This window comes from Miscanthus floridulus, chromosome 11 (assembly GCF_019320115.1).
Source record: "Miscanthus floridulus cultivar M001 chromosome 11, ASM1932011v1, whole genome shotgun sequence".
NCBI lineage: Eukaryota > Viridiplantae > Streptophyta > Magnoliopsida > Poales > Poaceae > Miscanthus > Miscanthus floridulus.
In genome coordinates, this window is record NC_089590.1 from 800,628 (window position 1) to 815,088 (window position 14,461).

At 43.3% G+C, this 14,461-nt stretch overlaps 1 protein-coding gene and 1 pseudogene across 1 annotated transcript; both read left to right on the top strand.

The window, feature by feature from the left end:
- The window catches only part of LOC136493932 (uncharacterized), a 171,580-nt pseudogene that overhangs the window by 1,926 nt on the left and 155,193 nt on the right, over nt 1-14,461 (top strand).
- Nucleotides 9,035-13,713, top strand: LOC136492925 (formin-like protein 18). The gene is made up of 7 exons (XM_066488955.1): nt 9,035-9,283; nt 9,425-9,789; nt 10,188-10,818; nt 10,970-11,699; nt 11,905-12,104; nt 12,202-12,437; nt 12,587-13,713. Exons 2-7 carry the CDS (start codon nt 9,643-9,645, stop codon nt 13,466-13,468), a joined length of 2,826 nt encoding a protein of 941 aa, XP_066345052.1. The 5' UTR covers nt 9,035-9,283; nt 9,425-9,642; the 3' UTR covers nt 13,469-13,713.

Genomic DNA, 14,461 nt, shown 5'->3' on the forward strand with positions numbered 1-14,461 from the left:
CACTATTTATTTGCTAGAACAGCATGTTGTTTTCTTGTGTAAAACTGATTTTGTACTTTTCCATGAAAAAAATAGAAATTCTATGATATAGATGATGCTGCTAAGAATTGATTTTTAATCACCGCCGCAAGGAAGTGGAAGGAATTGAAGGCAACCCTAAAGAAGCAGTATTTTGATGAAAACTTAACATATGAGGAATTGAAGAAAAGGCATGGTGATAGACTTAATGATGAAGATTGAAATTTTCTCGTAAATTATTGGAAGTCTCCTGAATCTGATGTAAGGCTAATCTTATTATATACATATGTAACTTGTATTGTTCGATATCTTTACAAAATGTAACAATTTCTATCTTAGGTTCGGACGCAAATTGCCAAAGCGAACCGTGCTAAGTTGGAGATACATCATACAACATGCACTAAGAGTTTTGCTTGTTCTGGACATGAAATGGTACATACTACATAGAACTATAATTACTTATTTCCCATTGTGTCTTATATAGGTGTTTTCTGCAGATTTTTTATGCTGAAAGCTAAAACACTTGCAGGTTGATGAACTAGGACGCCCTCCTCGAAGGGATGAACTCTATATCAAAACTCATACAAAAAAATGGTGTTGTAATAAGGAATGTGGAACCAATAATTGTAAGTTATTCTTGTCTGATTGCTAAATTACAGTATGCAATCTTTATGGAGTGTAAATATTGACATTTCATTTATTTAGAGCAAACTTAAAGCAATTGTTGAGGCCTGTCCAGAGTTAACAAAAAGAACAATTCAACAAGGTGACGCATTTGCTGCTGCTTTAGGTTCAAAGGAGGGAAGAGGTCATGTGCGAGCTTTAGGTATAGGACCTACTCCTCAAGATGTTGGTATAGCAGGACTGAAGTGTTACACACCTACAAGATTTCAAATGAAAGTTTTGGCCCGTAAAAGGCTGAAAGTAGGAATGAAGCTCTAGAACAGCGCCTAACACAAATGAAAGCGCAATGCAAATGGAAGAAAGGTTTGCACAGGAAAAGCGAAATACAGAAGTAATGTCACAAAATGGTTCTAATTCACAACATGTGGTATATACTACTATAACAATACATCAGCTAGTTGTTTAGCCTCTTAATACCTTGTGCAGATTTATATCATTATCTCTTCCATTTTGTTTGTAGAGCCCAAGATCTACAAAAGATGTTCATGAGGCATATCATGATGCTCATTTTCAAGAAGATGAAGCTTATGAAGATAATGAGAACAATGATGCCATTGATGTGGGTGAAAACTTGCTTGTGGATAGGCGTACTGCAGCCCCAACTATGCAAAGCCCTTCCAATGCCGCCCTTGTAATGCAGCCCCGTGCAGCCCCATCCTCTCAATGCAGCCCTAACAATCCGACGATGAATGTAAATGCCCCTCGCTCTCATTCACATGAACATGTAATTCTCTCATCCATGCTACAAAGTTTCTTATCATAATTGCCTTATTTGCTTTATCATTAATTCAGTTCTCATAGATGCATTACTTGATTCAGGTTGGAAGGGATGTGATATTATATGAAGTGGTCAGATCTGATACAATTGTGGCTAGGGGAACAATTATTTCAGTAAATCCTAAAACCACTCTTGGAGGTGTAGCTCTTGGGAAGCATTATTGTGAAGTTGTTGTGAACCTTGTGATCAAAAGGGATGCAATTCTGCCTCGCCCTTATACTGGTGTGGAGAAGATGGCTGACGCTCTTAATTTGCTGATTGCATGGCCATACAATAGAGTAATATAACTGTCCTAGTCATTGTTTCCTGTTTTCTCATATGTGATTAGAGACCAGACTTCTAACTAGTGATATTTGTGATAGATGAAGCAGGTTAGCAAGGCATAAACAACAAATCATGGTACTTCGGGTATATTTCTCCTCTGAGTGACTTAAGTTTATTTCAGCTGATTTTCCAAACTATAGAGTGGTGACAGTAGAGTAAAAGCACTGAAATCTAAGTAGTTTCCTATAAGATTCAGCTATTAATCCATTATATATGTCTAATTTTAGAAGTAGTAAAATCAGAATTAAATTAGGTAAATATTGGGAAGCTGAGTTCCACTTTGCAAGGATGGTTCCATAACTATACAAATTATATTATAGTCAATGTCAGATAGAGGAACCGGGAGGGATTGCTGCTGTTGATCTATACAGATTATATTATAGTCAATGTCTATTTCATTCTTAACATCTGCTGGAACTTTGTCGCACTTAGCACTATTGCACTTTTGGAATTTTGCAAGATGGTACTTGTGCAGTATGCTGGGAGCAGTAGTAGGTGCTTGTGCTGTGTTGTAGTGCTTGACATTGTATAGCATGCACAAACAATATGTCAATTTCACATCTAGCTACTAGTTACTAACCAATATCCAATAATCTAGAGTTCTGGACATGTATTACCATAATACATGAACAAATTTCACCCTCACTTTGTTCAGGTGGGAGTCCCTAGAGATTATGTGATGCTGGATCAACACCAAGCAGATCTGTCTCATGCTCAGTGATGCTATTTTGTATTTGAGTAGGATGAGACATTTTGTAGATTGTAAGGCCAACATGTATGGCTTGTTGGATGCCATTTGATCTAGCTACTAATTAAGGGTTGTGTATGTAAGTATGTTGTTTCTCCTTTTGTAAACATGGTACAACTACAAATGGCTTCAATGAAAACTTAAGACATGTTTATCCAGCTATGTTATTGTTTTGTGATGTGAACTTATATGGATGTTGAGTAAGCCTGAGATTATACGGTTGATGTGAAATTAATTATATAATCATGTCATGTTAATGTTAAATTAATTATATAATCGAGCCCACGTGGATGTCCCGGATTCGTGAACAGTAACTAAACAGGAACCAAAACGCTCTGGTTACGCGGAATCTAGGAGCTATATGGAGTAGTATATATATATATATATATATATATATATATATATATATATATATATATATATATAACGCGGAATCTAGGAGCTATAGGGAGTAGTATATATGTGGATGTACAGTGCTCTAACTCGTTCTGTTGTGTTTAGTCTTTCCGTTTTTTTTTATGTTGCGTGTTTTCTTTTTTCTCCTTTTTTTCTTTTCCGTTCCTGTTCTCTTGTGTTCAATCCGAATTCTTATTCATTTCGTCTTCTTAGAAATCTCTTCAATAAAAACCTCATGTGTTCCAACTCGTCATACTGTTGCTAGATGTGTACTGCTCTAACTCCTCGTACGGACATTGGAAACATGGATACTTATCTGATCTTTGCATCGGGTGTTGTAATTCGTCTTAGGATCGGATCGCATCATGCATTTCAACTCGTTTGGGGATCAGACTTCACACCATGTTTGACACATTGCTCTAACTCGTAAAGGAGAAAGTGATAGGAATATATGGCGTCGCCACTGATGATGTCGGTCGCCTCCGCTGCCTGGGGTTCTCCGACTTTGCTCACCGCAGCTCTTCGCGATGCCGCCATGCTACACCACGGGGCTGAGGCTTTTATGGTTGGCCAACTTGGTAGTGGAAATCTTTATTTTATATCTATAGGCAAGGATCATGGGTACGTTCAACACATACATGATTATTGAATTTAGGCCTTTTGTGTAGGCCGCTAATCTTCTCCAACATGCTACACCACCGGCCGGCAATGCTACGTCGTACTCTGCTTTATGCTCTGTCCGCTAGTTGTAATCGAGCGCGTTTGCTTTTTTATTTCCTTTCTATTAATTAAGAATAGGAACCGCATTTGGCAACCTTGCTAGTTTTGTCAGTTATATTATGTAATTATAATATATAGTATAATTCTTCGTTACTTCCTAGGCATGCATGCATAACATGGATGATCGGCAATTCCGTGGCTGCCAGCTAGATATACATATAGCTGCACAATTAGCTGTCAGATCGAGAGAGATGGACCGATCGTCAACCGAGCCATCGATTCGATGGAACTAATAATATTATTAGATTAGACTGGAACCTAGCACACATCGATGGATGGATCCATGTTCCAAGCGGCCGGCATCTAAGATGATGATGCATCGATGGATCCGTACCCCCACTCCCCCCAGCCTAGCTCTGTGTTTATATATATATCTCCGATCCTCAGGTAATTGTTTATGCCATACACATATGTATGCCCAACTTTTCTTGTCCAATGTCAGCGTCGAAACACTCGTGTGACCTATCACCATACATAGACAACTACACTCGTAGCCAAAATATTAGTTTGATGCATGGGATCATCTGTCCAATGCCGGGCATTCTATTATGCAGCCTGCTCGGCAGCTCGTATCTGGCTTATAAGCCAATGAACAGTATTTTTCTCTCACACCAAATCAGCCAGCAGTACTTTCAGCCATAGCTTATAAGCCAATTCAGCCAAAACGAACATGATGATGGTTCCCTTTCTCAAAATTTGCATTGGGTTTAATTAATTAATTAAGGAACCTAAGGGCTCCAATGTTTTTTTAATCAATCCTAAGAGCTCCAATCATCACCCAAATTTACTACACGGAACACACGGATCCTGAATCTCTGCTATCTAGTCTACTATGATGAGGGTCCTCTGTCATGGTCTGCATTCACTGCCGTGTAGTCGACGACGAGTTTTCTCCAGAAGCACCGCCACTCGCATCATCTCGTTCACCGTGAAACCTCCAGACCATGTGTATTCCTCGACCAAACCCCACTTCCCACTTGATCAAGTGAGATTGCACCTCGCCGCCTTCTAGGACAAGCCAATCCGTGAGAACAGCAAACCCCTATCTCTTATAAAGAAGAAGATAGATAGGTCCACGAGTTGAGACACAGAAGTTCTGACTAATCAAGTAGAAGTTTACCCATGAGAGTCAGAGGCTGCATCGACATATGATTCATGTCTGTCGATTCACACTCGGGGTATGCTTTCGAGGAGTGTCAACAAACTTTTTCACCTGATCTATGAAGGGTTGTGATATCCTCGATATATCCATTCTGACCTTTTCATGCATGCCACCTAACCTTACACACCTAGCGAACAAGGAATAAGTATAGCAGTATTACAAAGAAATTCAAGCAAATGAAGAACCAGATCCATTTTCTCTCTCCTCCATCTAGTTCTAGTTCTAGATCACCCAAAACTTGAAAAAGAGAGCAGAATAAAGATGTGGGAGCGCATAGCAACCTCCTACGGTGTCCTCGCCTCCTTCAAGGAACCCAAGAGCAAAATTCCCCCCCCCAAAAAATGGTGAATTTTCGAAGTTTTAGAGCTCAACCCGTGTCAAATAGAGAGGTTGAGCTCAAGAAGGAAGAAGATGGGGTGGTTGAGGGCTGCATTTATAGGCAGAGATTAACGGAGGTGGAACTGCCTCCGTTAATCGATTTATCGAGGCAGGCGGCTTAAGATGTCCGCCTCCGTTAATACTCCATTAACGAAGGTGATCGTCTAAATGAGGCTGCCTCGGTTAATGGATGCTGACGGTCACTAACATCAATTATAAACCATCAACATAACCTGCATTTATATTTAATTCCATCACCAAACATAGGTATAGGGGTTTAAACTAATAAATTCCACGAGCTTTGGTAAATATTTGTATGCAGGAGGATTTATCCAGACAACATCTCTTGGGACCACTGTCATACACTCCAAACAAGAAAACCGACGACAACAAGTGATTCAACCCGCGAAAACTGCGAAAGACAATTTTAGAAGGTTTTAGAAGACACCACAATGAAGCTTGGGCCAAACGGCCACGAAAGTGGGCCGACCGGCCCAGCCCATAGGCCGACCTGCCTGCCACGGAGCCCGTTCGCCCTCCACCGCCTCGTACTCCTTCCTACGATCTACACCGTTGATTTTTAGACGGTTTTAGGTCGGTTCATCCAATGGTGATCGAGGAAGTTGACGTGGAGATTACTTGCCCCGTACTCCCCTCGATTCCTTGCCCCCTACTTCACCTCGCTTCCTTGCCCCCTACTCCACCTCGGCCTATATATAGCAGCCCCTACCCCCCTCCCTGGAGCCATTCTAAAACCCTAATTCATGTTCTCCTCGTCAGGATTAGAGCCAGCTATCAAGAGAAGATTAGTCTTCCATAGGATCTAGTCTTATAAATAGAAATAGTGAGATAGAGAGTGGGAGAAGAGTTTGGTGGAGGCGCCGGCCTGTCGGTGCTCTCTCTACGGCTTGTACCTTGGCAGATACAAGTTCTATCTGAACTTGCCTCTGAGATTTCTCTGGTAATCAACTTCTAATTCAAGTAAGCTTTTTGTTTATATTATTCATCAGGTTCACAACTTGTTTGAGTGCTTTATTATGTATCCGGGAAGAGTAAAGTAGTAATTATAGTGTAAGCATTGTACTTAGACTCTGGTTACTTGTGGATGCATCTTGCATTCCGGATCGGTGGTAGCTTACGAGGGTGACTCTTATAGCCTCGTTGAATCCTCTAAGGACTGGTATGTCGAGATAACCGGATCATAGGACCCTTCGTACACACCACTCGTCCTTGTTTGGGTGGGGACAGATGTTGACCTGCTAGGGCGATGCCACTACTGTTGGGATGCTAGCGGATAGTGTAGGGAGGTACGGGCGTGTAACCCACACCCTCCTAAGACATCGTAGTGACCTTCGGGGGCTCGGTACTACGTCTCACAGTCTCAGCACGCCGGTGGACTCTGGGGTGGCCCAGGGCTGAGTGGTAGGGTGGTATCTCACTAGTTTGGAAGACAGCCTGGTATCAGCCTAGGCGGTGCACGCGCCGATGATGGTGATCTTGTGGATTTCTAGGTGTACACACTCTGTAGTGTTGATCGATCTATACGTATAGCCGAGTCCTCGGATATAGACATTCCTATGACCTACGCTTCCCTTGATTAGTGAGTGGAGTCATTTCTTCTCCTCCCTGGGTTCTTGTGTTGGATTCCGGCTTTGGCCGATGAGGCAAGGCATGAGAGGGAGTCGTCCTTGTCGTCTAGAGGGTGTGAGAGTGGTGAGATATGTGTGATGGGATGGGTGAACGTGTGGTTGAGATGGGTTAAAACTTGATGAATTATTATTAAAACTTGACATACTCGCATAGGAAACTACAGCCACAAATAGGTCTTTTACTCTACCCTTGCATTCCACTACCACAAAGCAAACGCAAAGCATAGGGTGGGAGCCAGTGGCCAGTACAAATCATACTGATAATTGTTTGGCAGGTTTCGAGTCTGAGTACGACTTCCAGGGAGATGGTTGGGAGGATTAGAGGTCTTGTTCCTACGCTCGAGTTTGGTTCGTGAAGATGGAGTCGATGCCCACTGCCGTACTACTTGATGTTGTTCCCGTTGCTGCATGCTCTGAGTGATTCCACCAAGTGGCGATGTAATAATGAGTAAACCTTGCTATTTGTACTCTCTTTAAAATAGGTATTCGATGTATGACTATGATATCGACTGTTATTAGATAATGTGATGGAATGATCGCTTAGGACTATCACGTTATACTTCATATCTATGGATTTCCCTTCGTGGAAATCGAGATCGTTTCAACGCTCCTCCTCCTCCAACTTTGGATCTGAGCCTCCTCCTCCTCTGGATCTGAGGGATGCGGCGGTGGATAGGGTTCCGGCGAGCTCTGTTGCAGTAGCCTTGTTTTGCTGTTGCAACAAGTAATATTTCTTTGTTGCATTAGTCTCTTTTTTTTTATTTCTGATGTTGCATCTCGCATCGCAGCAGCCTTGTTCTGATGTTGCAATAAGTAATATTTCTTTGTTGCATTAGTCTTTTTTTCCTAATGTTGTTTTCTCGCATTGCGCTTTGTTCTGCTGTTGCAGTAGCCTTGTTCTGATCTTGCAACAAGTAATATTTCTTTGTTGAATTAGTCTCATTTTTTCTAATCTTGCATCTCGCATTGCAGTAGCTTTATTCCGTTGTTGCAGTGGCCTTGTTCTAATGTTGCAATAGACTTGTTCTGATGTTGTAAATAAGTAATACTTCTGATGTTTGCATCTTACATTGCTCCATGTTGCAAGGTGATAGAGCATGGTGGGGATGGGCCGTGGAGGGCAACGGGCGTGCAGGGGGCGGCGGCACGGCAGGGGATGGCGACGCAACAAGGCACGTCGGCGCAGCGGTGGACGGGCCACACGCGAGGGCATGCTCGTTTTCAGACACGGGGGCACGCTCGTTCTATTCGCATCGAATAGGTGGTCCCATGGGGCGCAGCGGGAGGACGAGCCACGGTTGGGATCGAAACGTTATGTGGACTAGGTGCATCTGGACGCGCCCCTAAAGCCGGGCGTCCAGGCGCTAGTTGCGTCATAAGAAGATCTATATTTTGAATCGTGCATATGAAAGAGCAGTATAACATGTTCAAAATTCATACGAGGCCACTCCTGTGAACACAAAACATTAATAGACTCAAGAACTGTGGTTTGTTTGGTAAAACTCTCAGAGCAGCTTCTAGGTTAAATTCAGAAGGAGCTTCGCCAAATAATTTCTTAATGAGCAATGATTCTATGCTGACGCTGTGAAGTGATTTTATGAGATGCGATAAACACTGATAGTCGAAAAAATAGCTTCTCCTGATTCACTTCGTAGATAGAGTCACAATATGCATAATTTTTTTCTAGAGAATCATATGGAAACATTTTCTATCATAGAATCAGGTTCATACAAAGGCCCCATTCAGATTACCCAGAAAACAATACTATTTAACTTGTTTTTTTAGGCAGAACAGCATTTTTTTCTTATAAAAATTCAGTCAGAATAGTATTTTCAACCAGTTTCAGCCACAGTTCAGCATGAAGCAGAAGAGGCTCTCCTCATCGGGCTTAACTTTTTCCCATAAAAGATCACCAAACCCAAACAAAAACGAAAGGGTGGCGGTCGGACGGAGTTTGGGATAAAATAGGATTGGTATTCCTAAATGCCATTTTAAAACGATGAAACCTAATACGTAATTATAATTTATGAAATATTTTGGAAAACAAAACCCACACCATGGTGTATTTCCAACTGGGACCATAAACGTGCTGCTGAAAATGCTGGCTGCTCCTGACATCGAGGGCTACCTCTCGTTTCATCTCTCTCGCCTCTGCTGACAGGAAGCATTCGAGTACGCATTCCCCACCCAAAAATAGAAGCCAAGGTTGGGAGCGGAGGATCAAGACAGCAACAATGCCAACGAAATTACTCTTTTTTGCTTTCCCGTCCCTGTCCTGTATCATGCTCCTGCGGGTGCTCCTAGATTGGTGGCGGCCCAATTATTATTTTCCGGGGAAATTGGTCCGCGGCCGCCAAGAATCGCAGGTTTTTCCTCTATATTTCTCCTCGAATTTCTTCCCCGATGGATGAAATCTGATTCGGGTTTTGGAATTTATTCTGATCGGTATTATCATCTCCATGTCTCTTCTTCTTGCGTTTGTGGCGGATTTGTCGTCCGACATGCAGAGGCATCCAGATCCAACCAGAAGGACCAATCTTGTGTCACAGAAGTGTATCACAATTTCAATTTTGGGCCAACATTTGGGTCTAATAAACATTGATTAACGTCCAACTCGAGGTGAGGAGTACCAGGGGAGGAATCCCTATTGGGGGAGGTAGCAATGGCCGGTTAATTTGGTGATTCCTTGAGCTGTGCAAGCAAGCAAATACTATAGGATTACAAGATGAGGTGGCCGAGGAGCAAATTCAGATGGCTCCTCAGCGCATGCCTCATTTGTCTGCTGCTGCAGCTCGTTGGTGCGATCAGGACAAGCTTGTTCTGGCCACCAGCTTGCCTGCCGTCTCCTGCAATCCCAAGAGAAGATGAATCGGTAATGACCAAGTTAATGATGCTTTGCATTCATGTAGCACCTGTGTGTTATGTCCTTGTAATGTTGTATGTATCCCAAGTTCTGCAGTTGGTATGCCGTTTCCCTTAGGTAAATTGTGCAGGGATAGAGAAAATAGGAAATTATGAAACACCAGTACACACAGGTCATGGAAATAAGAATTGCGCAATCTAAATCGAAGTAGTAATTCAGTGTCTGTCTGTCACTTAGAGTAGACACTTTCCTTAAAATACTTCTGTGATTATATTTATTTTCTTTTATAGAGGCGAGAAACACCTGCTTTCTACTAACTGATGCCTACATCACTATCAGACATTCAGAACCTAAAATTCAATCACTTTCTTGCTAATCGTTATTTCTCATACATTGCTTACACACAGGTGGAACAACTGTGGCGCAGTTGTGCTCTAGACTTGAGAATTCCTCAAGATGTTAGAAACAAGACCCATTATAGCCTTCTATTCAACACCATCAGCAATTCATATAGAAAAAATGATAAGAAGTCCTCTCCTCAAAAGATCGGTATTGGGGAAGCAATCACTGCAACCTTATCACCTGCAGAAGTTGCCAACACTTTTCTGGACTGCTTAAACAAGCATAATTTCTCTTTCTCTGATCATGGGCTGCAGAAGCAGGAGGAGAAAACCAGAAGCTTACTTCCCAACTCTAACAGCATCAACCTGCCTTTTGCAATGAAAAGAAGACGTCTACTTGAAGAATATTCAGCCATTGCTCCACCCCGACCTAAAGCGAAACAGACAATAAGAAGTGTTTTGTCTTCCGAAGCAGAGGCTCACCCGCTAGTCGCTACTGTGAAAAAGTCTGGTAAAACAGAGCCCAAACACAAGAGCAAGGACAACAGTGGCACGATCATCGCTGGTTTGTCAGTGGCTTGTGTAGCGTTGGTGGCTCTTATAGGTCTGTGCTGCTGTGCTTGTCGTGGAAGCGAAGATCAAGAATTATCATATGATGACAAACCGCTGCTGAGTTTGAATATGAGTGATTTATCAGGTGCTACAAAAGAAAACAAAGCTGCTTTTGTTTTTTTTCCAGTTCATCAAATTTCTCTCTTGCATGGATGCTTTCGCACTCAAAAAGATAGAGAAAGGAATGCTCACTCAGCTTTACCTGTCAATTCATGCCTTATTCCTTATTGCAACAGGTTCTTCGCGTAAATCATGCTCTACCCCAATTGATGTCAACAGGTTGGGGGCATTGTCAATCAATTCATCAGAGACCCAGCGTAAAGAATTTAAAATGCCTCCTATAAAGGCAGCAGTTAGAGAAATGTCAATGAAGTCAGAGTTTGAGCGACGCAGCAATGTGCAGGCGATGAAGCTAAGCTCTCATGAAATAACCACCATTGCTGGACGTCCAACAGCCTTTACTAATTCTCAGGATGTGAAACCTGCTGCTGTTCCTTCTAGTAATGCCAGCGAAAGTGCTGGTGAACCTGCAGCTGGTCCAGGACCACCACCACCACCACCACCACCTCCAGGTCCTCCTCTCCCAAAGCCTCCTGCACCGCCATCTGCACCATCTGCACCAGCACCATCTGCACCAGCACCACCAGCACCACCTCCTCCAAAGATGCCTACAGCTGCTGGTTCGAGCAATCCACCTCCACCAGGACCACCACCGCCTCCTGCTCCAAGGCCTGCAGCCGGACCCGGACCTCCACCACCGCCAGGTAGAGCTGGAGCTGGACCTCCACCACCAGCAATGCCTGGTGGTCCAAAAGCGCGTGGGCCACCACCGTTGAAGAAGGCAGGGAATGGTGCAGGTCCTCCTGTAGACAATAAAACAAAGCTGAAGCCATTCTTCTGGGATAAAGTTACTGCAAATCCGGATCAAGCAATGGTGTGGGATCAAATTAAAGCAGGATCCTTCCAGTAAGCTTTTTTCCCCTAATTTTTGCAAAGAGTTTCATCCTTCCAGTGAGCTTGCCAATCTCCCTGAACATAGCTAGCTATGACATGATTATTGTTGCTGTATTTGTACTGTACACATCTCATTGGTTGCTTGCTACTAACCAAAGATTGGTAAAATCAGGTGAATCAGTGATGTTAACTCTTCCACTTACCAATTGATTGATAGGTTTAATGAGGCGGAGATCGAGAGCCTTTTTGGTTGTCACGCTACTGACAAGAAAAATGCTGACGGCAAAAAGGATTTAGCAGCAAAGGATACCCCTCAATTTGTAAGGATACTCGACGCTAAAAAGGCACAGAACTTAGCAATATCACTGAAGGCATTGAGTGTTTCAGCTGAAGAAGTACGTAATGCAGTTATGGAAGGTAAAACCAACCATCTTTTGGGCTTCTTCTGTGTTATATACAGTATTCAGCAGAAACTATGTACCTTAAATTAATGGGTAAATATAAATTGATGCAGGGCATGAACTCCCCATTGATCTGATACAAATCTTGATAAGGTGGACTCCAACCAGCGACGAGGAGCTAAGGCTTCGGTTGTACACTGGAGAGCTCACTCAACTGGGTCCCGCGGAACAATTCTTGAGGACCATCATTGACATACCTTACCTCTACCAGCGCCTGGATGTGTTGCTTTTCATGACCAGTTTGCCAGAAGAAGCTGCAAATGCAGAACAGTCGTTTAAAACCCTGGAGGTATTGTGGCTTCAGTAGTAGTAGTACTTATTAAGCTATTACATTAAGAACATCATGTAGTTGTAGAGAATGAAGAAAAGGTCTTTCTGATAACAATGGAAAAAATGCTTACAGTTTTATTGGATTGTACTTTTTTTGGTCGAAAAAAGGTGGCCTGCCATGAGCTTCGGAACAGCCGTCTATTCAAGAAGCTGCTAGAGGCTGTACTCAAGACTGGCAACAGAATGAATGATGGCACCTTTCGAGGCGGGGCCCAGGCATTCAAGCTGGACACCCTCCTGAAGCTCTCAGACGTGAAGGGGGTCGATGGCAAGACGACACTGCTTCACTTTGTTGTCCAGGAGATCATTCGCTCAGAGGGCGTGCGTGCCGTGCGGGCTGCCAAAGAGCAGAGCAACAGCAGCATGTCCAGCGTGATTTCTGATGACCTCACTGAGGACGTCAGCGATGACACCGAGCACTACAAGCAGCTAGGCCTGGGCGTTGTTTCCAGCCTGGGAGATGACCTACAGAACGTGCGGAAGGCAGCAATCCTGGATGCTGATGCGCTGACCATCTCGGTGGCCAGCCTGGGGCACAAGTTGGTGAAGGCAAATGAGTTCTTGAACACGGGCATGAAGAGCTTGGACGAGGACAGTGGGTTCCATAGCAAGCTTGCCCAGTTCATCGAGCAGTCTCAGGTGCGTGTGACCCAGCTTCTGGAGGAGGAAAAGAAGCTACGGGCGCTGGTACGCACTACTGTGGACTACTTCCACGGGAGCACAGGGAAGGAGGAGGGCCTGCGGCTGTTCGTCATCGTCCGTGACTTCCTGGGAATCCTGGACAAGGTTTGCAGAGAGGTGAAAGAGGCAGCTACCAAGGCTGCTGCTAACAACAAGAAACCTTCAGCAGCAGGACCAGGATCAAGGGGAAGGCAACCGTCGCAGTCTTCTTCGTCTTTCCGTGATCCTCGACAGCAACTGATGCCCGCAATTAAAGATCGGAGGAGTGCTGCGGCACGCAGCTCTAGTTCCTCTTCTGATTCTGACTGATGACTGATAGCTAAGGGTTTGTGCAGACCACACCGGATTGATGGGATGATATGGGAGCACAGCAGGTAGAAGAGTTAGCTGCTATCTAGTTATGAATTGACTCGTTTACAGCAGAATGAAAAGAGTTAGGGACACTACGTCCTGGTAGATTAATTTAGTACACACATGATCTCAGGCTCTCAGCTTTCGCCTCCGTAAATATTTTTTATACAAATGTACATCCTAGATATATGTACAAACATCGTTCAAGGCTTAATGAATAAATGTTATATTTGTTCTTATTCTGTTTCTGGGAAGTCGATCAGATATTCAGTGATTTGTGAGTGTCGTTTATGGTTGGTAACGAAAATTGCCACTGTATCTTACACCTTGGTATTTTCTGTTTTTCTCAACCTCCCACACCTCAATTTTTACTTGGTATTCACCCTCCTCTCTTTTATCCAAGCCTCCTTTAATAGGCAAAATTATCACTTGATTCTGAACTGCAGAAACTATAATTTCAGCGCACACATGTCTAAATGTATCTCTCCTAGCTTTTCTTTTATTTGTTTTCACATCAAAACAACATATACTCAATTTGTTCACCGGGGCCAAATCTACTAGTAATCGTACAAGTGAGCCTTGGTCTCAAGCAAGCGCGAATGATGGGGCGTCTTCGTTTTTATACATAATAGTTAAAGCAAACGTAAACTTTATTATTATTAATCATCATGTCTTAACATTCCGGTCCAGGGCTTAATAGGATTAATAGGATACTCATACCAATAAGTTGCAACTTCTTTTCCGGAAGCCCATCTCCAAAAAACTCTGAGGTTAATCGTGCTTGGCCTAGAGCAATTTCAAGATGGGTGACCGATCAGGAAATCTTTTCCGGATGCGCACGAGTGAGGACAAAGTGCGCAGAAAAAACTTGTGTGGGTCTGTGAGGGCAGTCTATGTCCTAGGAAAGCTGCTAGATGTAAACGGGCCCGGCCTCATAGAGGCGGGACGTTA